We start from the raw sequence: 25,132 nt of genomic DNA on the forward strand, positions 1-25,132 counted from the left end.
GCAATGCATTTTGTGTGCATGACAGTCTGTGTACATTGACCATCCTGTTTGTTTAACTGGGGACGCATTTGTATATAAATTTACACTTATTACTCAGAGGATGTATTCTGCTTTTCTGAGGAATTTTAAAGTCATGCCATTTTTTTGAAGCTGTGTAGAGTTCAGGTTCAGGCCCGTTCCTGTGTCTTTTAGCCGAGCCCTGAGGTCAATTACACCATCTTTCCCTGTCTTCCCACACAATCCTCCACAACCTTCAGACATCGCCCCGACTATGTTCATGCACTGTGCTCTCTCTGCCTCACAGCAATTTGACATAGTTAACATTCTGCACATTGCAGGTTTTCAGTCATTTTGCATTCATTTATTTAAAGAAATTCACAGATGTCGAACACTGAAGTCTTTCTTTCAAAGGTTCTACAACAAAGTTTTAGGAAAATGTGAAAGTTATGTCACTACAGTGCCTCTTTTATCCCTTTGGGTCTCTTTGATTTTAAATTCTGACAGGTTATGGGGTTTTCTTACTCTTGGCTGCTGCATATCTGGGATGGGATTCCTGCATTACATGGCATTTCTTATGTTTGTTATGCTAATTAACTATTCTTAAGAGCATGCCCTCATTCACAGCAGCCAGTATTTATTATGTCTATGGACATCATTTACAGTTTAATGAACTTGAAAGCATCATTTAAGATGTGGTGCTCAGTTTCTTACATGATATACATGTATGAGGTGTGTTCATGCACCAGGCTCTACATGAACATTGTCCTGAGAGACATAAATAACAAAGAGAACCATTGTTGATGTGTGAAAAATGCACCCACACTATATGTACACTGACACCATTAAAACCTATCTGATCCCACAGTTGCTGCAGTCTCCCTCGGGCAATCAGTAATAATGTGTGACCTTGTGGTTGTTTATAGTGTGAGAGGAATAAATAAGCAAGCACTCATACTTGACTTGGTTACTAAGCTTTTTCATGTTTACCTGTTTGAGCTGCGTCCCGCCGGAGATTCTCTTTGTGTGACAGACAAATGAATAAACAGAGATATATTCATAGAAACCCAAATCTGTTTACGCACAATATTGTAAACACACATTTGCTACTATTTATATATAGTAATGCAGTGGCTGAGAAATGCATGATAATACAGACGCACAGCAGAAAACCAAATAAAGCATTCACTATAGTAGGCAGAATTTCTAATGTATTTTTGCTGCATGGAAAAGTATCTCTAAACACCTCCCCTAAACAGCAATCTTCCAACCATAGCTTAGCAACCTTAACTAGAGGATGTTAGATGGTGATACTTAGAAACAGTTTAGAGTTATTCATTCATTCATTTCTGCAACCACTTATCCTGGTACAGGGTAGCAAGTGTGCTGGAGCCTATCCCCTCTGACATTAGGCAAGAGGTGGGGTACACCCTGGACAGGTCACCAGACTATCACAGGGCTGACACATGGAGACAGACAATGTTCATGTTCACATTCAATTCTATAGACAATGGGTGGCACTGTGGTGCAGTGGTTAGCATTGTTGCCTCACCACCCTGTGTTGGGGGAGCCCCTCTGTACGGAGGTTGCATGGTTTCCCTGTGTCAGCGTGGGTTTTCTCCAGGTGCTCCGGTTTCCTCCCACAGTCCAAAGACATGCAGGTTAATTGGTGACTCTAAATTGGCCATAGGTGTGAATGTGAGCGTGAATGGTTGTCTGTCTCTACAGCCTTTTTTTAGATAGGAATTGTGCAGATTTGCAGGAAAGCCCAGTCAGTCTTTTTTTCAGCATTGGCAATATAAAAACAAAATTGGGGAGTGCGGCAAATTACCGCCTACCTACTTTTGTTTATACAGAATGTGCCTTTTTCGATGCGATGGGGGGCGTGAGCAAGTAACAAAACATGTAGCTCAGCGTGTGACGTAAACAGTGACGTGGGAGGGAAGCCGCGGCTAGTCAGTCCTTCGGCAATTCTCTCGTAAGTTGGCCCGTCCTTCACCGTTCCTGTCATCTGACGGTTAATGGCCTCTTTGTTTGCGAGGACAAGGAGGGCACGCAATGCCTCTTCTCCCCAGTTGCTTATCTTTACAGTTTCTGTCAGGTTTGCGTTTCCCTCTTGCTACTAGCTGCTTGCTAATTCCTGCTATCAGCTGTTTCCTCTTTATCCACCGCCAGTGGCTCACACATGCGGCGTCATCAACAGCTCCTCCCACAGGTCTTCAACAGCCCCTCCCGTAGCGGAAGGCCGCCTCGGTCTGTTTAAATTAAAAGGGTTCCACCAATATGACTACCTACGAGACGGAAAACTGGGCGCATCAGATCAACTCGTCTTTCTGCCTTTGTGTGTATAAACGCTTGCAGCTTGCTGGCAAAACGGCCCAACATTCGCGGAAAATCTGGCAGTGTAAAAGGGGCTTAAGTGTCAGCCCTGTGATAGCCTGGTGACCTGTCCAGGGTGTACCCCGTCCTCTCGCCCAATGTCAGCTGGGATAGGCTCCAGCCCCCCCGCGACCCCCAACAGGATAAGTTGTCATGGAAAGTGAATGATTGACTGAATGAATTAGTCTAACTCGTATGTCTGTTGATTGTGGGGAGAACATGCAATCTCTGCACAGAAGGGCTCACAGAAGTTTGGAGTTACGTGTTCTTTTATTTCTGGCCATTTCCAAAACCTAAAAAAAGCAGAATTGTAAGAAATGGATTAAATGGTTTGGTCATCTGCTCTAGAGTAAATGCAGTCCAGCATTTCTTGCTAACTAGCCAACTACCTTCAGTAGTAGCCAAGTGCAACATCCAGGGCCGAAAAATAAAGTCATCCTTAAAGTGCCAAACGCTGCAGTTCCTCAAATGGCCACTTGAGGCTCGCTCCAAAAGTAAGTCAATCCCCATAGACCGTCATATAAGATTGCTCAACTTTACAGCAGAAATAAACATGTTCGCAGCCTGGTCCAAAACGGTTTGGCATCTATAGCTAATTTTCCCGTTCATGTCAACTGTACCGAGGGTGATCTTTATAGAAATCACTTTTTTAAGGCTAAAAGTTGCACATAATTAACGCATGCATTTAGTGACAGGCTGTTTGCTCATATTTATATATAAGATGCTCCACAGGGTTCTTGTTATAAAATAAGTCAGCTTGACACATAATCAAGTGGAACCTGTTGCCTGCTTTATATCTACAGTATGATTTATTTAAATCTGTGCTGAAGCAGGCAAGAAGAGTAAAAGTAATGAGAAATGATCAAAGATCACAGTGAGATGATGGCATTCTCTTTTTATATATTCAATATATTTAAAAAGACAGGGAGCTATGGGAATACGTCGCAGTGAAAGAATAAGCAAATAACAAGAATAGATTCAAATAAAGCAGAGAGAGCACACTGAGTAAAAATGCTGATAGGAAACAGTCCGTAGGAGAGTGAACGAGAAATGTAACTGTAATTACGTTTTGGACCAAGGAGAGCATGAAGTCAGGCAGAACCGGCTTCATCAGCACAATCCTAGGAGCCTCTCACTAGTCACTGTATGACCTCTGACCTCCTGCTGTCCACCCGCACTCCACCAGCCATGCGCTACAGTCCACTGTGGGGTGCCGACTAGCTGACACCGTGGCCTCTGTTCCTAAACTTTAACCAGCAGTAGGAGGGAAGACAAGACTCATCAGTCAATCATTGTCTACGAGAGATGTCATCCTCAACCTCCCTCAGCCCCCATAACTACGCTACCCAGCATGCCGAGCTCAGTGCCAGCTGGACAGCCGCCCTGGGTTGAAAGGTTCCATGTTTGGGGGGTTTTATTCCTGTTGTTTTTTGTTTGGTTTTATTATTCTGAATTTCTCTCCTCTGTCCTCTCCCACTGCGATAACTCGCCCTGACAAACGACTCTCCCTCCCTCCCACCCACTCCTCCGCCGAACGACTCTTCCTCTCCGTGTGTTTGGTGAAGTCGCTAATATTAGGCAGAGCAAGTTCATTAGTGTAATTTAACATTGTCTAAAGTTGTTCCACTCTCTCCCTCTCCATTTGGCAGCTAGCTAAGATCTGTCACCATGATGCATTCGCCGTTAATGAGCTTGCCTTGTTTATGCTTTTACAGCAGCATGTGATAATTAAACTGCAGAGACGAGTGTGAAATAATCACTTTGTGTTTACTTCACGCTCTGCTCATGCCGTGGTGCGTGTGCAAAACTGTCATACGTGCATGTGTGACCAGTGGAAGACAGGTGTCATTCAAGCGTTTGCTGCACTAAGCGCTAATGTGTGTGTTCTTGACTCAAAATAACTGACATGATTTTTTGCCAGTTAAAGCTTTATTAGAGCTTCATATCAGTGTGTGTGTGTGTGCGTGTGTGTGCTTGTCAGTCAGCCCTGATTAAGAGCACAGAGTGTGAGAGAGGAGGATGCTATAGTTCCTCCCTAACTGGCTTTTCTCATAGATTCTCTGACAGCTCTTTAATTACAGCTCTATTATGAAATGTGTGTGTGTGCCTGTGTGTGTGAGGGAGAGAATGAGTGTCATGGGTTTGATGACTATGAAATAGGGACTCGCTGAATACTGAGTGGTATTTTTAATCTTTTGTTATGTAAAGAAGCCTAAAACAAACATTTATCAAGTACAGAGAAAGGAACAAAGGCAGTGTCACAGCCTCATATGCAGCAAATTTCCAGCTGACATTTCTGCCCCTCATCCATTCTCGTCGGCGAGTGTTAATGTCAGACCGCCATGCCATGACACCGACACCGACGTTTGAACTCCACATCAAGAACATATTGAGATCCCCAGATGCAACGTATGCTCCTCTCTCTGTGTGCTTTGTCGGAAGTGAGAACGCAATCTCAACCAATTACAGGAGGGGAAAACAAAGCATATTTGTGTATAGCGAGACAGATGTGGACATCTAACGGCCAGCTGATGTTTATGTTCGGAAAGTCAAGCCTAACGCGACAAACTGAGTGGAAAGCGCAGCCCTGACTGATGACTATATTTCTACTCAGCTGTTTCTCGGTGTGCTCTCAGCTGTTATTGATACCAGGGAAGTTAAGGTAATGCGCACAGAAAAATCCATCATACCTACCTTACAATAAATCTGCTGCTATTTATTCTATTTTTCCAAAAGCAAGAATAGATACATAGCTTATTCCTCTCTGACACATGACGGTGACATGTTCCCTCATCACGGTATACAGATACTAGAAAGGTATCGCAATATCCTGGCGCTGGAAAAACATACATTCAAACTAGGGATGTTCCTGACGACTAATTTCCCTGTTGACTAACTAAAAATTTTGATTAAGACTAGTCCACTAGTCTAAAAAAGGGAAACACTCAGAAAACAGTCAAAATTTAGCTCAATTTATTGTTAAGTAGTCGAAACATTGTCCCCAAAGATATCGTGTGCATTAAGAGCCCTTGCACGTCGGATTTTTATTGTCCCTGAAGTACGAGATACTTTGCGCCATGTATGAATGTGAACATGACGGCAACTCAGGCAAAAGTTAAACACTGAAATAACATCTAAAATAAATAAATTGCCTCTGAAATGTGGGGCACAATAAATCTTGCAGATTATCCGACAGAAATAATAGCGATTCACTTTAAAGTTAATAAAACCACATCTAAATTATGATTAAATTTTGGCTGAAATGAGAGACGGCTAACAAAAAAATATAATATCTCAAAAAAGATAAACTGCTGCTAATTTCATTTTCTAGATCAAAGTACTGCCAAACCGCGCTGGTTTTGCGAACGGACATCTCTCCATTTGCCCATCGTGCTGTTTTAAAACTGCAGTCTACTTGAGCATTACCACAGGGAGGGGGACTGCTGTCTGACGGCTCTGTAGCCCCCACTAGTGGCAAGCGGCTGCATGACAGTTAAGCAGCCTTGTAAATAAATAAAACACTAATTGGTTTAGCCGACTAATATTTCTGGTGCTGATTAGCGTCCGTCCCTAATTCAAACCAAAGGTGCATTAAACCTCTGAGAAAAACTGCTTCAAACACATACACTACTTACTCCTGTTTGACTGGTATTTGCTAAAAGCTACAGTGCCCAGCTGTTTGAGAAAATTATTAAGCCTTTTTTTTGTTCGTTTTTTTGAAATAAAAATATATTCGTGACCTTGTGAAAAACTTCAGTCTATCTTTTATGGTGACATCTTGAGAGATGGAAAAGAAATCAGTATTGCCAGCCTTACCTTTCAAGCTTGAATGACAGGAACTTGATTTATTCTGCTCTTCCTTCTGCCAAATTCTTGATGCCACAGTAACGACAGGTTACTAAATTCTCTGTCCAATAAACCAGCAATTTATTGAGTTAATGCGACATGTTTATAAGTCTACCACTCCATCTAAGTGACAGCCTAAATGAACTAAACACAGATTTACAGTAAAGGCACATTAGGACATGATTCATATTCCAGAGGAGGGTAATCAAATATTTACTATTTTCCTCCTAACTACATCCGTATTAGCTATTGTCAAATTGCTATTTTCATGTAATCATGTGAGAATGTTAAACAGAGGGTATGAGGCTTAACAGGAAATGCAGCATACATTCTAAAATAGAAAGTTTCTGTTGTGACAGGGTTTGAATTATGCTAGGATCCACGTATCCCTGGTAAGAGCAGTTTTTTTAATTCACACTGTTGTGTAGTGGAAGAAAAATCACACACATCTGTGCATTTTATAAGATTAAAATGAGCCTGTGTAATATAAAAATCATCATACTTCTCCCTGATAAAGATGAATAGTCACAATTTTATTAAAAACGCCACAGGGGTTTCGCTCAGATTGACCTTGTTTGACAGAAATAAACAAAAATACAGTTTTAATCAGCTCCTAGTGAAAGCAATAAGGACATAATAAACACACTCTGTATCTTACATAAATCGGCTGCCTGTCCTCACCTCTGGATGCTCGCGACCTACAGTGAGCACACACGGTTTCTCACTGGACTGACATGCAATTGCTTCGGAGCTTTATTTAACTACGAATACACTCCCTTTACTCATCTTGGTTTGGTGTGTAGCTTTTCTCTGACAATTCTGATAGCTCCGTAATTGCATCTCTATTATGAGGAGAAGGGGCCGTGTTCGTGATGGCTGTGCGTGCGTGTGACACTGACTGCAGTAGTTATTAACACAGACGGCAGCTATGAAGGAATCTGTCTATCTACACGCTTGTCACTGTCTCCACCACTGTAGCCAGATCCCTAAAGGGATTACTCAGCTCTGCTATTTTCTTTTGCTTGTTTACACAAAGCAGTCGAACTTTAATCTATGTGGGATATTGTGTTTAAACAAGAAATGTGATTATTATTATTATTTTTTTGACAGAGTCTGTGCACCGCCACATGCAGCAGTACGAGGTGGAGTACCTGCAGTTTGCCTTCCGCTGGATGAACAACCTCCTGATGAGGGAGCTGCCACTACGCTGCACGATCAGACTGTGGGACACCTACCAGGTAAACACACACACTCAGCAAAAGCTACTGTGCTTTTTGTAATCTGTCCATTTCTATCTATGTGGCTCTGCATGGGATCTCAGAAACGGGGATATTCTCTGATAATGACATCTATGATTGCCTTCAGAAGTGGTTTCTTTTGTAATTCCCACCATTATATCCTCGCCAACCTGAGCGGCGTGATGCAACATAACACCGATATTTACTTTTTCATCATGGTATTCAATTATGACAGCTTTCTCTGTGGTAGTCTTAATTATACAGATCTTATAATACAGCCTAACTATGCCGCTCAGCCTCATCACACAGCCGCGCCTCTGACAAATTTACACTTTAGTGGTTAGTTTAACAGGGAGAGTTGATTTGTTCGGAAAAAGAAAGGTTTAAAAAATAAGCGAAGAAGATATTTTGGGTGAGGGATTGTAAAGGATTAGTCGATTCGGTAATGAAACAAAGATGTCAGTGGCCTCTTTCATGCATGAAACAAAAGTTTTTGCTATTTAACTTATGGTTTAATTTTATGGCTGCTCTGTTCTTTTGTTTGAGCATGTGTGTGTGTAAGTAAAGTAAAGCCTATTACTGTGTTGACCTAGATGTGTAAATGTGAGAGAGCAGGATCTTAATCCCACTCAAACACATCTGGACCTGCTCACTCCGCTGCCCCTTCACATTTACACACAGATTAATAGGCCGCACCTACAGTTACATCAGATTGTTAACCTCACTTGGCGTTGTCAATAACACCTAATGGTACTATTGATTCAGTGGAGTGTGTGTGAGTGCTGGAGCATGTGTGGATAGCCCAAGGCTTGAGCTGAGTACATATTATACGGGATTTCCCAGTTGATGTAGAGGTTGAGAATGTAAGACATGCAATCACAGTGTTTGATTAGATGAGAGGAGAGAAGGAGCATGAAGATGAACGAAGAGCTTGGGGTGGAGTTTAAAATGAACTCCTCAACTGTGGTCACTTCCAACTGATAGTTGGTTTCACAAACATATGTATGTATGTATGTATGTAACAGTGTCTGCAGCTGTCTGCCCAAGTTTCTCTTTCTACAGCTTTTTGTCAGCATCTTTATCATCAGTCATACTCATTTTTTGTTTAAACAGGATTACATAAAATGCAGATGATCCTTGCCATATTGACTCGTCGATGTTTGCTTAGCTCAAAATCTGCCATTCCCACAGCACTGAAGCCACTGTTAGCCCTTTTTAGACTGGTATTAACATGCGTCTTTGGCAATTGGATCACAAGTGGACAGCTCCATGTCTGTCTGTTTGCACCTGGCATTAGAATGCGTCTCTGCATGTGTCTCAATGACCATGACCAGAAAGGTCATTAGTCGGCAACGTTTCAACAGTCGCTTGGTCGCAAAAACAAACGGAAACTCTATTAGGAGCTGTGTTGTGTCAGAATAAATCAAAACCTATATGACTGGACCATGTGGGAGTTTAATTTGAAAGGACGGACACAGGAAGTGACCACGCTCAGCAGTCAGACAGGAGTCCCGTTAATTTCCAGGGCTGGTACCTGCGGTTATTCCACAGGCTAGTTAATAACATGTCGGACAGGAAATCCAAAGTGTGGGATCATTTTGAGAAGGTGAAGGACGAACCCAAGGTGATATGTAAACTCATCTTCATTGGTCGACTACAAACATGACGTATCATCTGAAACATGGAAGTAGCTACATGCCCATTAGCCACTTAGCACGTGTAAATAACAGACAACAGCTAACATGAACAACAGCTCCCTATGAAATAAAATGGAAGAAAACAAACGAATTGACTGACAGAGAAGTTCAGGCTTTACTGTGTATATTTGCGACAGTAGAACTACAAAGTGACGTACAATAGACTGCAGCTGAAGCCATCTTACATCACTTCAGAGTTCCTGTGTGCACTGCAAACACAAACGGAAAAAAAGCCCTTGAAGGTATGTAGCTCCTGAGGGAGCTCCCCACTGTGCAGCTCCTCTGAGGGACTCCCCAGAGCTGTTTGGTACGAAAACACCTGTAATGTGGTGCAGCTGCTTCCCATTTACACAAATGCATACAGGTAAATTAGTGCCTATATGTGACTCTAGGTTGCAGTTAAGAGCTCCAGAAGATAGTAGATGGAGAGGAGTTAGTAGATGGGCGAGGGGAAGCAAATTTAGATGGGTAGGAGATGAAGGAGTAAAGTGGGGATAGAAAGTGAAAGGGGTGCCGGTGTCAAGTAAAAATAGACAAGAGCAAGATGGGAGAAAATGTAGCGAGAGAAAAGTGGAAAGACTTAAAAAATTGAAATAAGGGCACATCGCAGTTTACAGCTGAAGTGCTTAGTCTGCAGCCTTCAACAAACCATAGCTTGGATGAATAAACACCAAATGAATCTTGTCTAAATCTTTCTGAACTCTAAGTGACTGAACTTTGGGCAGCGTGAGATAGATTGCAACTGACAGTTAAAAGCCACGTAATGGCGAGGATGGTATTTTTCTTTTCCTGCCTCACTTGAATTAAAACACAGCGGCCATTTCTGTGTCAGATTTAGTTTGTCTGCCGAACCCTGGACTGTTGATAGAAGTCCATTGCCGGCTTGTAGAATACGTTCTGCTAATTGTTTGTAACATTTTACTTCACTGCAAGCTCAGGGTGGAGCAGGATGGCATGATGCATGACTCTCATTCCCCAGTGATATTATATAATTGAAAAATAGCTTTTTTTCCCCATCATCTTATGAAACTTTGAGTCCTTGAGCTTTTAGTTTTACATATTTGTAAAATTTCAACGATGCAAACGATTGAATAAGCACTTCAGTATTTCACCATTACCACTGCTTCCAAATATTCATATTACTATAATCCTACTGACAGTAATTGATCCCTGCCAGCAAAGATCCTCTTCATTTTCTCTGTTCTCGATGACACAAATCTGCAAGGTCAGCTGTAGTGCGGTACTGCGAATGTGGGGGGGGGGGGGGACCTGAGCACTCCAAGTCCTCCACTTTATGTGCACTCTCTCCACTCGCATGACTTATGTGGGCATCAGTGATTAGGAAGCCAAAGAATCACATTTTTCTCAGAAAGAACAGTCGGCTCGGCAGCATGCTCTACGTTCTCATGAACCCACTTCCTGGTCAGCCATCCCGTATGATTAGGCATTTTACGCCAGTGAAGGATTGATACTAAATCACTGCAGTGCTCTCCCATTTGGGAAGTTTTTTCTTTCTGGTGCATTTTGACTGAAACTTCAGCCAGCTGGCAGGAGAGACAAATGCATCTAGAGGTGTAGAAAGGAACATCTTGCAGGTGTATTTAGGTGTAGACAGAAAGTGCTTTACTTTTTCTTTTGTTTGATTGATGGTCACAGGTTGTGAGGAGTGGAAACGGCCGAGAGCTGGACATATGGGGATACATTTGTTTTGCACATATGGCTATGAATGCATCAAGAGAATTGCATTGGAACCAAAGTGGGTGACCTTACAATACTCTGATTATCCTGAAACAATAAATGGACTCATAATTGAACTAAAGCTTTACGGCTTTACTGTGCCCAGCTCTGCTGTATAATGGCCTCTATTATAGGTGAGTCCGCATGGTGTCCATAGTAACAAATGGTAATTTTTTCATCGTGCATCAACAGTAATGATCTCAATGACTAATCACCATAATAGTAATAGAAGAAGAAGGAGTAAAGGAAAACGAATAAAGGACAGTAAAACAATCCAGTGAGCAAACTACACTTAGAGAGACATATCAGTGAAGGAACCAGAACGTCCTGCTTTCTAAATGAATGTACACCATCATAAAAAATTAGGCCTCGTCCTGACATTTAGTTACAGTTCATGTTCCTGAACATAATTTACAGTACATCCCCACTTTGATTTTAAATTGTTTTGCTGATTTGTAGATTTACACAATGCAAGTTTGTTTAAATTAGAGATACATCTGACACACTAAAAGTACTTGGTCAAGATAAGGAAAATATGTAGTTGGGGGGGAAATATGATATGGTTAGGCAACTAGAACAGGAGGTTATGGTTGGAAAAGATAGCTCCAGTGACTATAAAATTAAAAGCCTATATTATTGCTTTTGAGACAAAACAGAAGCTCTGGTCTCCGGTAGCAAAATTTAAACTGTAGCACATTCATGCAGCCACCACATTGCCCTCAGGACGTTGATTTTTGCTGTGTTACATGGCACTGAGAGGACTTTCAATTGTGTTCCCAGTGTAATCTTGTTGAGGGTGCTATGAGAGTATGGTCTTACTGGGGTCATTACTACAAGTCTTTGGCTCTTGCATACAGGGAGGAGACCACAGAGCAGAGTTGGGACCAATCCAATCCAATATCTATTGGGTTCTGATACTAACATAATTCAGTCATTGGATATTGGACTGACATGTTAATCCATGTACAGAACCATATTCCATGGTCTGATGTTGATTACCATGCATATAATCTCTCAAGACAGATTCTGCAATTTACATTGTAGAATTGAGTTTGAACGATGCTGCGCTTTAGCCAGTCACAATGGAGAGAGCAGGGCCGAGACGTGCAGGTGTCCCCAGGAAATGTGTACCTACAGAAACAGCAAGCTCCGCGTCCATGGCGACCGCTCCACCCAAAACGCTGTCTCGTCAACGTGAAAAAAATATTTTTTCCAGCGGATGTCTTAGTTACAACATGATTGAGCTAACTGGAGTAGTTTCACGTCATATCCGACAACAGGAGGCTTTTAAGAGATGATGTCCTGATGTTAGCTTTGCTGCTGCTGTTAGCTGTCCCTGTCAGCTGCAGCCACTGATGTTTTCTAGACATCGTGATTTCCCAAAACTGAATAAATACCACACACAGCAACACAAAACTGCTTTGCTAGCTCAATCATGTTGTAACTTAAATATGCGCTGGAAAAAATAGTTTTTCACAGACTGTTTATTGAGTTACTGAGTTATTACAGACACCGCTAACGGTTAGCCCCGCTAATCTATGATAACCATGTTATTAATTACAAAACGTGGACACAGAAATAGTAATGTTCAATCATTGTGTTTATAGACTTTATAAACATCAGATTAGTCTAAACGGTGATATAGTGACATGAAAAATGTGAGATAGAGATATATATATATATATATATATATATATATATATATATATATATATATATATATAGCTAAACTCTGCTGGTTTTCTACCTGGAAGTATTTGTAAACAACAAGGTGATTCCCTGGGGGCACCACCGAAAGTGAAGGGGTTGAGCGATCCCCGAGGCCCCTGCACTTCCGTTAGTTGAAAAACTACGGGCCTCCAGAGGTAAAGGAAGAAAAAAAAAAATCCTTTTTTTTTTTTTTTAAAACCGATGGATTTCCAGATTGCTATGCATAACGCTCCTGGCTTTTTTCATGGAGAGCTTATCTGCCAACCTATTCACACATTGACACAGGAAGACCCCCCAGATCCAAACCGATGGCTCACCTATTTCTTTCCAAGCACAGTTTAACAGTGTGTGGAGAATGTCCCTCCCTCTGTGTTTGGACAGCTGCAAAGAATCTACTTAGCCACGCTAGTGTCTTCATCACGGAGGTCGAGTGGCTGCTACAAACTCAGACTGCATCGGGTTGAGTAGAATCTGACTCTAGAGACCTTGAACTCCACATTACCACCTTTTCACAATATAAAATATGGCCTGCCAATTGTTTCATCACAGTGACGGTCTTTCAGCTCTTTAAACGGATGGTGACAGTGACTCACAGGGCTCTCATTAAAAATTCATTCAAGCACTCTGCATGGTAACCATAGCAACCACTCAACACTTGTTTCTAAGTTTTTTTTTTAATTTCTTATGTCACAACTCTTGCATATTTATTTCAAATATTCACTTTGAGAACCTGATGGAGGAGCTGCCAGTTTGCCACTGCACTCTTTGAAATTCTCTCATTACTTTTGATCTCATGTTTAGAAATTACTAGGAATTACTAGGAGCTGATAATGCATTGATTTGCACTTGATCAAGCTTGCAAAACATCAAAGGAGCTGACATAGAAATTTGCACTCCTGCACCTGTTTGTATGTGAAGCCTACTTAACCTACAGTTTAGATACTCCACAGGGCTGACAAATTCATCTGGAAGAAGTTTGCATGCTGCTTTGTGTGTAGTGATGGGAACAGACTTCATTTTATTGATACCATTGCCATTGTTGATTCTGCATAATGAGCCAATTCTTTATCGAATTCCTGATTAATGGTAAAAATATATCTTCAGCTTCTGGGCAACTTTCATTTTCTCTGAGTCTGAACACTGTGTAGAAACAGTATGTGATTCAGGTGTGCAAAAACTGTTTAACCGTTTTGTCAGTCAAAGAAAAAACCTGCTAAGCCTGCCTGCATGGTGCTAATGTTATAACATAGGATATTTACCCTCGGTAACGATGTGCTCCACGGCTGGGAAGCAGTGGCACTCGTGCGTAGAGTTTCAAATACGTGGCGTTCCTGGAATTTCTGCCCATGCTGTGTAAAACGATATTTCAACATAATGCTGGTGTTTCTACACTTACTTGAAATTGTCTTTCATACATTAAACAGCACTGTTGTCTTCTTTCTTCGTGAAATGAAGCCACGATTTTGACTTTTTTCTCCTTCCTCTCCAACATGACTCCTTGTTGTAAGTCTCCAGCAGCATAGACGCATGAGTTTGGGGTCATTGTTTTGCAATGTGCAACTGACAGAAAACATGACGGCATCAGTAGCATCAGTTTATTTATTTAACCTTTATTTAACCAGAACGAACTCTTTAGATTAAAAATCTCTTTTTCAAGACTGTCCTGGCCAAGACAGACAGACAACATAGAACAAAAATACCAGATAAAAAAATATACAGCTGTAAAACAACCAATAAAAAACACAAAATAAGATTACTACAAAGCATTTCCAATGGATTGGACAATTTGAAACTGGTTCTCATCTGGGACCAGTTCTTGACTCCCATCCCTACCTTATCCCTTCTCTACCAGCCCAGAACGGTTTCCTTTTCAGTTCACACACTCAATTTTGAACAGTCTGAAGCATTTCAACCAAAAACAAATTGGTTCTTAACACAAAACGTTGGTTTTCAGTTGGAACCAAAAAAAAAATAGCAGGTCTTCCTTGACCCCAAGTACGAACCTTGAAGACATCGTGGGGTGTATCATATTCTACAGGTTAGAAAGAGAGGATGCCATTGCACACAATAGCTTTCCATGTCTTATCATCAACAGTTCGTCTCGTGTGCTTGTTTTTGGATAAAAAAAAAACTGAGTGATGCCAGCTCACAGGTAATCAATGTGATTGTCCATGTTGCTAATACTGTTTACTTTCAAGGTGCGTTGTGCAATGTCCTCTATTGATGACCATGATTAAAATGGTTCCATTTAAAACTGGTGGAAGTGCTGGCTGGTTCGATGGATAGCACCAAGGTTCCAGGAATCTTGAACAGAACTGGTTCAAGAACATGAGGTAGTATGGTGAAAAGGGGGTATCTCTGTGTTTCCTGCCAAAATGATCCAGAGGAAATATCAAAGGGTTTGGATGGATGGATGAAGTATGTTGACATGGCGGTTGACTAATAAGTAAAACATGAAATGATAGTATTCATAATGACCTTAGATCTTTACTTGTTTAAAATCAAAATACCTCTAAGTGAACAACAGACCACACTCACACACACACAATGTGCTTCAAGTCTAAAAAAGAAACAAGGAATAAATGATTAAACAGTGTTGTTGCTTTGTCATGACTTAAAAACAGCCCAAGTACACGTTGTACTTGTAATCCATCCTCTAAATATTTGATGTCTTACAACATCGTTTGGATCACACCCCCTTCCAACACACACACAATGTCAGACAACACACAAACACGCACATACGCCTTTTTTGGCAGGTTCTGTCACAGTCCCTCACCTCCAGTCCCACCCTGGTAGGGATATTAGGCCATTTCCACTCATGAAACTTTCAGCAGAGCTGTCAGCAAGGCACAACGGTGCTCTCGTCAGTTCTATTCTGCGACCTGCTTTTGTCCTTTTTACGTGTTTCTCATTCCTCCACACAGTCCTCAGATGTCCTCTTTGCTCACCCATCTTTCTTCTCAACTCAACCTAAATTTACTCCTCTATCTTATCTTTTCCTCCATGTCCTTACCGCTTCCTCTTCTCCATCATACATCCCCTTAAAAGACACTTTTGAAAAAATAGTCAACCAGGTGGAGATTTAAAGTGCTTACAGTCATGTCTTTTCGATCAATGAGCATCCTTTTGAGTACATCAGCGCTTCCCTAAACTTTAGTTCAAGCGACAGTGTTCTTAAATCACAAGAGCTTGCTTTCTTAGCGCCAAAGAATTCATAAATTGTCCTTGGTTAGAATGCTCTTGGTAAAACAAGCTATTAAAAGCTTTGTAAGCGTGTGTTCCTTCCCTTGTCGCTGTGTTTTCCTGTGTTTCTTTGAGCTCTCGTCACGCTTTACTGACCTTACCTCCGAGGGAAGAATGTTGCTTTGTTTGGTCAGTGATTTAGTTGTTGTATCAGCCCCTTTTCAACACGACTGAATATGCATTATGCATCAGTGTCTAAACAAACTGGATTTCCAAACTAGATTAATGCAGCTTTTTGACAAATGTCCTTAACGCACGTCCATGAGTCACAACAAAATAGAATGATGTTGGCCTTGTCGGGACAAAAAAGAAAATTAGAATGTGTTTGGGTCTCGCACAAACGCAGATAACAAACAGGAAGACCTTGCCCTTTGCAACTGTGTGTGTTTGTGTGTGTGTATTTTCCAGGGGAGATTTTAACCTGAGTGTTGTAATGTCTCCGCTGTGGTCTTCTCTCTGCAGTGTGGCCATCTGTTCAGTAGCCCGATCCAGCACAAGACAGGCTTCCTCTGTCTTTCTCTCTATCTCTGTCATCTTCTCTTTCTGTCTTTCTGTCTGTAGTCTCTCCTCCATGTTTATCTGTTTTGTTTTTCTCTTTATTATTATGTCCTCAGTCTGATTCTCCTTCTTTTTTCCTCTTAACACGTTTTCTCTGTTTGTCACTATTGATCTCAAGAAGAGGAAGAGAGAGAAAAACATGAATGATGTAGAGCGAAACACCAACACACAGATAGACACACACTTCTCCTCCCCGGCGCACACACACACATACACAGACAGAAGGACAGACAGACAGGGACCAAATTATCCCTGTTGCGTGGAGCATGAAATTAGCAAGTAGCTCAGTGTGGCAGCATTAGCATGGTTGTTAAAAGGATACTGTGACATTTTCAAGCTCTGAAATATGGTCCTTTTCCATATGGACGGTTGAATTTACCAAGCAGGGAGCTGTTTACCGTTGTTAGTGGCCGTGTTAAAAACCATTGTGTAAGATGTGATCAAATGTGTCGATTCCTGCTGGAAAGATTTGGTAATTTACTGCTACGAGTGTCAGAAGATTAGCTACGATTGAGATTAAAAAGCACAAACTAATTGAATCAAATATGTACGTCAGTCCCTGTGTGTTGCTCCGATGTTCTCAGTATTACAGCGCTTCCATCAATCAGTGGCAGGAAACCGTTCTGAGGTCCCTAACTATTACTATTTACTGCTAATTTATACTTTTTACACTGTAGTATATTTTATACTCAAATATTACACTTTTTCATAGCCTTTCTTAATTGTTTAGTGTGATTTTAAATTGAATATCTTTTGATTTCGGTCTGTTGTACAAAATGAGCAATTTTAGGAGAAAACATAGGAAACAGTTAAGGTTTTTTTTTCACCATTTTGTGGTATTCCAAAGGCGAAATTATTGATTATCTAACAAAAAAATCAGCAAGTTTTTGATACATGTTTGGCTGTTCAAATATAATGCATTGTTTAGGATACTGCCAGCTGGATTCCGAAACTTTTAGGCTTGTGACTAACGCAGAATTTATACTTCTGCGCCGAATTGACACTGCGTCAACATAGAGTTGCTGTACCCTACACCGTTGCCTGACTTACACCTCCCCAGAAATGTAACTATGCCTCGCAGACCTCCTGTCTATTTTTGTAAGATGAAACCATTTCCCTCAATGGAAACAAAGCTTTTATTTACTTTGTGTGTTAAATGTTGTTGTTGTCTCTGGCTTCATAGGAGTAGAGAGAAGTCCGCTAGCTGCTAGGCTAATTTAGACAATGTAAAATGCCATAGGCTTGTGCTAATAACATTAGCATGTTGTATTTGTGGGGAAAATGTGTCCAGCAAAAGACAAGTGCTTTGTCTGTCATTGCTGAAAGTTATAGTGAAGCTTTTTTGTGTACTTGCGTTTGACATTGTCTCTATTAAGCCATGTTTAATGTGTGTTTTGAATCAACTCAACTTTACAGCGCTTCACAGAAACCCCGCCACTGACTAGTGTTTTGGAGGTGTAACTGCAGAGTGCCACAGACACACCACCATACAAGTATAAATGCTCACAATGGTGTAGGCCACACATAGGGTGTGCCGCACAGCTATGAATCCCCCTTAAAGGCTGACCCAGGATATTTGACTATTCGATGATTCTAACCAAGAAGCCTGATTTGACTGCCAGTCTCACAGTCGTATCATCACATTTGCGGGAAAATGTGGTTATGAAACAAAGATCATTACATTCGGACGGTATGGAGGTGCTAATTGTCTGATCTTACATAGAACTGCTTGGTTTCTCACAAGACATTACAGCCTGTTTTGGTATAATTTTTTTAATCAGAGCACTTGCATAAGAAAGTAGTGCAAACAGTTTGCTAATATTTTTTGAACTTATGTACAGTTCTGTGTCAGTATCAGTGGGGGAGACTTGTAGAAATAGTTCTTTATGGATTGCATCTCTCTCTAAGAGAAAGTCACAAGTTCTGCTAACCACAGAGAGCAAGCAGGAACCGAACTAAGTGATGTGTTCTGTCTGTCTGTCGATCGATCTCCTCTGCTCCCTTTCAGTACTGCGGGCAGCGCCATTGTTCCTGCTGCACCCACACACACACACACACATACGCATACCTACACACACTCCCCCAACACACACAAAACAGCGTCCTATTATACAATAAATTCTTATGTCAGGAAGACAAATAGTGTAATTGGGTGTTTCAGCTCTTTTGTTTGGTGTGGAAAAAATAGAAACTAATGTTGCAACTGTGAAAATGGATCAATGAACAAAAATACCAACATGATTTGACTCTCAGTCGATGAAAGGCAACACCTGAAGAATCAAATTCAACCGTGTAAATTCTTAGTCTAGTTTTGGCTCCCTGTCACATTACAGATTTCTGTGTGTTGTTCGAAGTTTCACCAAACAAAGATTCTCCCTGTGAACTGTTTGGAAAGAATAAGGGTGCTTTCAGAATCTAGAGTTGTCTTGCTTTGGTCTGAATCAGGGACTAATTTTGTTTCAAAGTTGTATAATTACCTAGAGTTGGTTCATGTTCTCACGGCAGCATTTACAAGCGGACCAGATCAAATGCCCTGCAAGAGAAAGCTGCTCTTGATTGGTCAGAATTTCCATGCAGGGTAAAAATCCAGGAAGTAAACAAAACGTTGAAGAAGAGTACACTTGGAAGATAAATGTGACCCTTTCTAATGTCACAATGGAGGGACAACTACGCAGGTTGATTTTAGCGCTGCTCATCGTGGACTATATTGCTGTCATTGTTCATTTTAGTCAAACCATACAGTTTGAAAACGAGGCGCAGCTCCAACTAGAAAACAATGTTTTGATGCATTGGATGTGCTGAATGTGCATATTAAGGCAGTACAGGAGGAGGTGCACATTAATAATCCTCCAGGACTGTAACATGCTCATGTTTAACCCAAACAATGCGTAATGTGACTGCAGTCTGTTCGGATTGAGGTCGGAACACGTTCTCACCACAAACAAACTGCACCAGTGTTGGTTTGGAACAGGACCGAGACCTTCTTGAAGAGGTGGTCTCGAACTGAAAAACGAACTGCACTTAGGGGCAAACAAACTTGAGTTCGATTGAACCAAACCAAACAGGGCAGGTGTGAGAGCACCCTAAGTTACTCTTTGAGTCAAAAAGGTAGATGTGTCAAATATTTCACAACAAAAGCATATATAACAACAAAGTGCAGACAAAGAACACAAATTTTAGTTGCAGAATTTCAACGTGTCCGTATTTCCTGCCCCATTAATCAAATCACGCCCCCTCTAGACTTATCTTGTGACACTGGAACCACTGGATTAAACAACCTTTATCAAGTAGTTAAAACTAGCTCCAGCTGACCATCATTAGCAGTGAAATGCTCCTGCAACCTAATATTGTCACGTGTTATAACACATTGGTCAAAGGGGCATTTCTTGCAGAGTAAGCACCTCTACTTTAAGTAAACCTGTAATCTGAATGCTTCTATCACCACTCTAGATACGTTCTCATCTAGCCTCAGTCTAATGTTTTATAACTGTCATTTTCCTTTCATTAAGCTTCATCTTGTCTTTGTTAAGCATGCTGTACTTCTCTTTATGTCTTTCGCTGTAAACCTTCAGTGGTAGAAAAGACTGTTCGTCCTTACATAATGAGTATTAGTAACTGGCTGACAGCACTTTATCTTTGGTATTTTAATGTGAAAATGCAGGTCTCAAATAAAGTAAAAGGCAGTGAACGAAATTGAATTAGATCAAAAGATTTTGCTTTAGGATATTAATAAAAGATTAAGTCCCTGCCAAGGCAGCTATTAAAACATTTGTATTTATACCTAACCAGAATTTGCATGCCTGTTTGTAAGAGCTTTTCTTGAAAGCTAAAGGGCATAGGTTACCTGCTAATGTGGGCATACTTGCAGTGTGAGATGATGCTCCTGGGTGCCTTGTTCTTTTCACTGTTCATAAATGAAACCCTTCACATATTTGAATATTATATGCATATGTAATCCTCTACTACATAAAAACCCCGAAATTGAAATACTGCATGGCCTTGATTATTCACCAAACATTCACTGCAGTGTTATTGCTATAGAGATGAATATAAGGAAAGAAATGCTCCCATTGAGCTTGTATTTCTTCATCAATGTTGTTTAATCAAAAATAGAAGTAAAACCAAGAGAAATAACCTTTCTAAATGTTGCTTCAGACCTTCATATCTTTATCAGACCATACATTGGTTACATGTACACCTTCCTGCCAGCTGAATAAGAGGGAGATAGTGTGACCACCCCAGAGGGATGTGGCCCTCCTCACTTTTCCTGCCTCTCTGTCTCCTATCTGTAGTAACGCTTGGCCTTGCGATCACTCCAAACAATGAGACGCTCCTCTGCAGACAGGACCCCGATCATACACACATGATTCTTACTGTCTTCCATAAATGCACACACCGGCACATAAAAGTCTCCTCTGTGTGTCCCTCCGTCACACTCCCGCTGACATTAGCAATAACATTTCTCCCCGTTTCTCTTTTATCGCCTGTCTCCGACTCAATCTCAGCATGGAACCAACATTACAAGTTTCACAAAGGTAGTATTCATCACAGAGTTAATGTACTGCGTTGCTAATGTTTCTAATTTCCTCATCACGGTATGTTTTCCCTTATACATCTTCATTTTCAAACGTATATTCTCGCTCACCCACACAGTGACATCGCGGTCACCGGTGAACTGTTTTCGCTCGACTTCAACATACACATAAACATAGCGCGGGAGCAGGGATGTGAAATGAACCAAATCCACGGCAAGGTGGGAATTCTCATCTTATTATTTTATGTTGCTTTTTTTTCCTCCCTTTGATTAACCTTAGTGCTCGGCAATTTCAAATGTAGCCTAAAGCAAGATACCGCGTAGGAGAGAGAAGCACACACAGGGACAGAAACTATGCTGGCGTTAATTTTAAATGCATTTGGAGCCATTCCTCTGGTGCTTTCCTCCCCCTCTGTAGGTCTCCTTCCTTCCTTTTTAAATAGATTTCATCATGACCTGACTCTTGTCATGCCTGCCACCGACCTCTTTTGCCTCTCAGATAGATCTTATACTGTAATTTACAATTAAAAAGTCCCTTTTATTGCCTCAGTGTAGTGTTTAAATGCATCCTGCAGTCACATACCTTCATTGTGCACATTATCCCAGCCCTTTGTGATGAATTGCACACAGGAAGACTTGTAAAGCTTGTAGCAGTTAATGCCAACTATCGCCAATCACTGCTACAGTCTTGTTCTTATAATGTAAAAAGGGCTTTATAATATCCACTGCTGTGCCGGAGTTCATCACATCCTGTCTGTGTAATTGTTACATCAGTTTAAATCTGCTCATTTATCATTTTGCATCACTCCCCAGCACCGTCACCTTTTCACCTTGTCTGGAGTCAGTTCATCAGGGTATCAAGTTAGTCCCACGTCAGGCCGCTTTGTTTTGAAAGGATGAGTCTAGTCAGACAGCCAGCGCAGCAGTTTGAAGACGGTGTGACATTGCGATACTCCTTCTCCCTCTCCCTCTGCATCCCACGTTTCCTTTTCCTACTCCGCTCACCTTTAGCCTCCTACACTCTCCATACTCCCATGCACTCCCCCTTACCTCGTACCCCTATCCCTGTTGACTCATCTTCCCTTTACCCCCATCACCCTTTCTTTCCTGCTGCTCCTTACCACCATCCGACTTTCCCTACTTTCTCCGTGCTTCAATCAGCAGCGTTTGTCAGTCAGAGTCTTAGGTGTCTCAGCCAGTATGGCTGCCATGACACAAGGGGAAGACCAAGCATAACAATGGAGGAGGAGGAGGAGAGGGGGAGACAAGTTTGACGGAGTTACCTTGACTCCCATGACAAACTTTGTTTTGCAAATCATAATGATGCCAGAGCCTTGAGCGGAAGCAGCAGCAGGAGGAGGGAGCGTCAGAGAGAGGGATGGGTGGTAGAAATGGAGAAAGAGAGGGATGGGTGTTGGGACAGAGGAAGAGACATGTTAAAGTTCCACGCTGTAACATTACTTTTATCCATCATCATTTATCTGCTGATTGTTTTTCCTTCACCACATTTTCCATTGTGTACATGCACATATTTGTTTTCTTGCCAAGACAGTGTTTTACCCGCGTAGAGAATTACAAGGCGGCTGCCTCTGTCAAATTTCATCCCGCCTCCAGCTCTGGACAAAACTCTAGCAGGTGTCATAATGGAAAAGACTGTTTTCTGAAAATGTTGCACTTGATGGATTTCTGTCATCTGTAACTCTAATTGTGGCATTACAGCTATGTGGTGGTGCTGCTAATGTCTTTGCCACTACAAAGATAAATAAATTTAAAAAAGACAGAAAGAGGAAAGAAAGTAAAATCATCAAAATAAATGATATAAAAAAAGAATAGGCTGTCTTATTTAAGTGTCTTGTAAAAGTGAGTGAGAAGGGATTACTCAAAATACTAATAAGCATTAACTAAAAGAATAAATACATTTTTTTTTGTTTTTAATTATTTGCTTTTTTTTTAAAAAAAAATGCTTCAAAAACAGGAGGGGATCTACATTTGTGTAAAAAATATTTTTCCTGCACAATCAAATTGTTTTATACAATATTTAGCATATCTACGGAGCCCCTAAAGTCCCAAAAGGTGTTTTTTTTTTTTAAATCTTTTATTATCTTGTGGGAACAATTTATTATCTTGTGCACACAAGATAATTATCTTGTGGGAACAGGTTAATAGCCTATAAGTACAGTAAAGGCATGATAGGCCTATGTTTTGAAAACCACGGGGTTAAGTTGGGTTTATAGCTTTTGATAGTTTGTTGATTTCTCAGGTATGTTTGAAACGTGGGGGCGTTCATTGCTTTATTTGAATAGTCAATTTGTATGTTTTTGGTGGGTGAGCTGGTTGAAGATAGCTTTCTGCTACTCGCTTGTTTTACCGAAGTGTTCATGTCCGCCTAGAAAGAACCTGTCGGACATTATGATAACATTTTGAACATTCAATGGCAAAAATATTCTTACAATTTACGAGGGTAGTATCTGTTATAATACAGGCATACAATCTGCTGAGAGAATACCAAGTAGATTTTGTATTGGTAAATTATACAATGCAGAGATGGAATACACTGGCAACGTTACTATAGCGTTTGCTATTAGTTCAGTCATTAGTCCTGACTCGCCAGTGAACCCTCTGTTGCTATCTGTATGCTGACCCTTCGGGATCAAGCTCAGCTAATATAACTCTAACTTCTTCTTTTTTTTTTTGCTTTAAGGCCATTTTCTCGGCACTTCGTAAACATCCATCTATACCCATGCATCTTCCCCAGACCCTGTAGTTGTTCCTGGACAAAGTCAATGACGCGGCCTAAATCTGCGTAGTCCTTCCGTCAGCTGAGCCTGTTGCTTAGCCCTTCGTCAGCTGTGCCTGTTGTCCTTCAGTATGCACAGCAAATAATTCCTGCTGATAACAATCCCATGTCTATGTGCAAGAGCAGCAAGAATTTCACTGTATGACATTCCAAGGTGAAAATAAAACTTGACTAGCTCAGTTCTCTCCATTATATCGTGGCTTTGTGCATCGGAACCTGTTCCCACAAAATATTAACTTGTGTGCACAAGATAAAAAATAGCACCTTTCGGACTTAAGGGGCTCCGTACATATCTGTATTTGTGGTCAATAAATCCGTTTTTTCAACAATTGTGAATCACTGTAACCTTGAGAGGTCCTTTAGCGTACAGTCATAAATCTTCACACAGAATATTAGGCTGATTGGTCCAGTAGTTTGAGAGATTAGCCACAGACAGACAGATACACACACTCACACAGGCACACAAAGACACAATCCCCTCCAGGCTTACACCCAGCAGAGATGATGAAAAGGGAAAACAAAACACACCAAATTTTCACATGTAGGCATTTTTGTTTGGTGTATAACTTTGACGATAAATCAATAATCAGAACATTTTTATTTTCTGTCAAGCCAGCTGATTGGTTTAGCACTAATAAGCTTCAAATGTCATTTCTGATCAATGCATGTCAGGTCTTCACAGAGCAGTCTGTCAGTCAGGTACAGATCTATTTTTCAAAGATGTTTTGCTTTTAAAGTGACTTTGCTATAAAGGAGTGCTGGTATATGTGCTTTGACTACTGATGTAGGGGCACCACAGAATTTGCACTTTAAAAGCTCGCACATACAAGTGATTGAGTTGTACTAAAACAAAGTGAGCATTTTGTTCTTTTTAGCATTTTCTTCTTTCTGCTGCCAGACACACATCAAAGCGAGCAACAAATGAAGCCGTGCACACCACCATTAGTTAGGCTGCAGCCAATGGAGGCAATGGATTTTATATTAATGGTGGAGCGCCATGGAAATGATTGGTGACAAATCAAAAATATCAAGATAACTCGTGAACAGAAATTGTTTTTGAAAAAGATAAATCATTTTTTAATTTGCGAAATATTCCCCACAGTCATATAAATGAGAAAGAGAGGAGAGGGTGGGTGACAGACATTTGTTGAATGAGACTGAAGAAGGTGAGAGACTGCGAGGGGAGGATAGATGGAGAGGGGATTGAAAGAGAGGGAGAGGAGGCAGACAGAGAGACTAGATTCCAGAGTTTCACAGTCCCAAAGAGTTCATTGGTGCCCTCAACCATGAACTCACTCACACACACACACACTCCCTCACACTCATAGAAGAAAGGAAATTAAAACTGCGCGAATCTTTGGGGGCTGATAAACAGTGCGCTCCCGTATGCCAT

General features: G+C 41.0%; 1 protein-coding gene across 2 annotated transcripts in view; it reads left to right on the forward strand.

The window, feature by feature from the left end:
* Positions 1–25,132, forward strand: part of tbc1d22a (TBC1 domain family, member 22a) — a 196,301-nt gene that overhangs the window by 127,017 nt on the left and 44,152 nt on the right. For both annotated transcript variants that reach the window (XM_033615048.2, XM_033615049.2), the window contains exon 12: positions 7,333–7,460. In XM_033615048.2, the coding sequence (XP_033470939.1) occupies positions 7,333–7,460 (128 nt within the window). The remainder of the gene's footprint in view (positions 1–7,332; positions 7,461–25,132) is intronic.

This window comes from Epinephelus lanceolatus, chromosome 23 (genome assembly GCF_041903045.1).
Source record: "Epinephelus lanceolatus isolate andai-2023 chromosome 23, ASM4190304v1, whole genome shotgun sequence".
In the NCBI taxonomy this organism is placed as follows: domain Eukaryota; kingdom Metazoa; phylum Chordata; class Actinopteri; order Perciformes; family Serranidae; genus Epinephelus; species Epinephelus lanceolatus.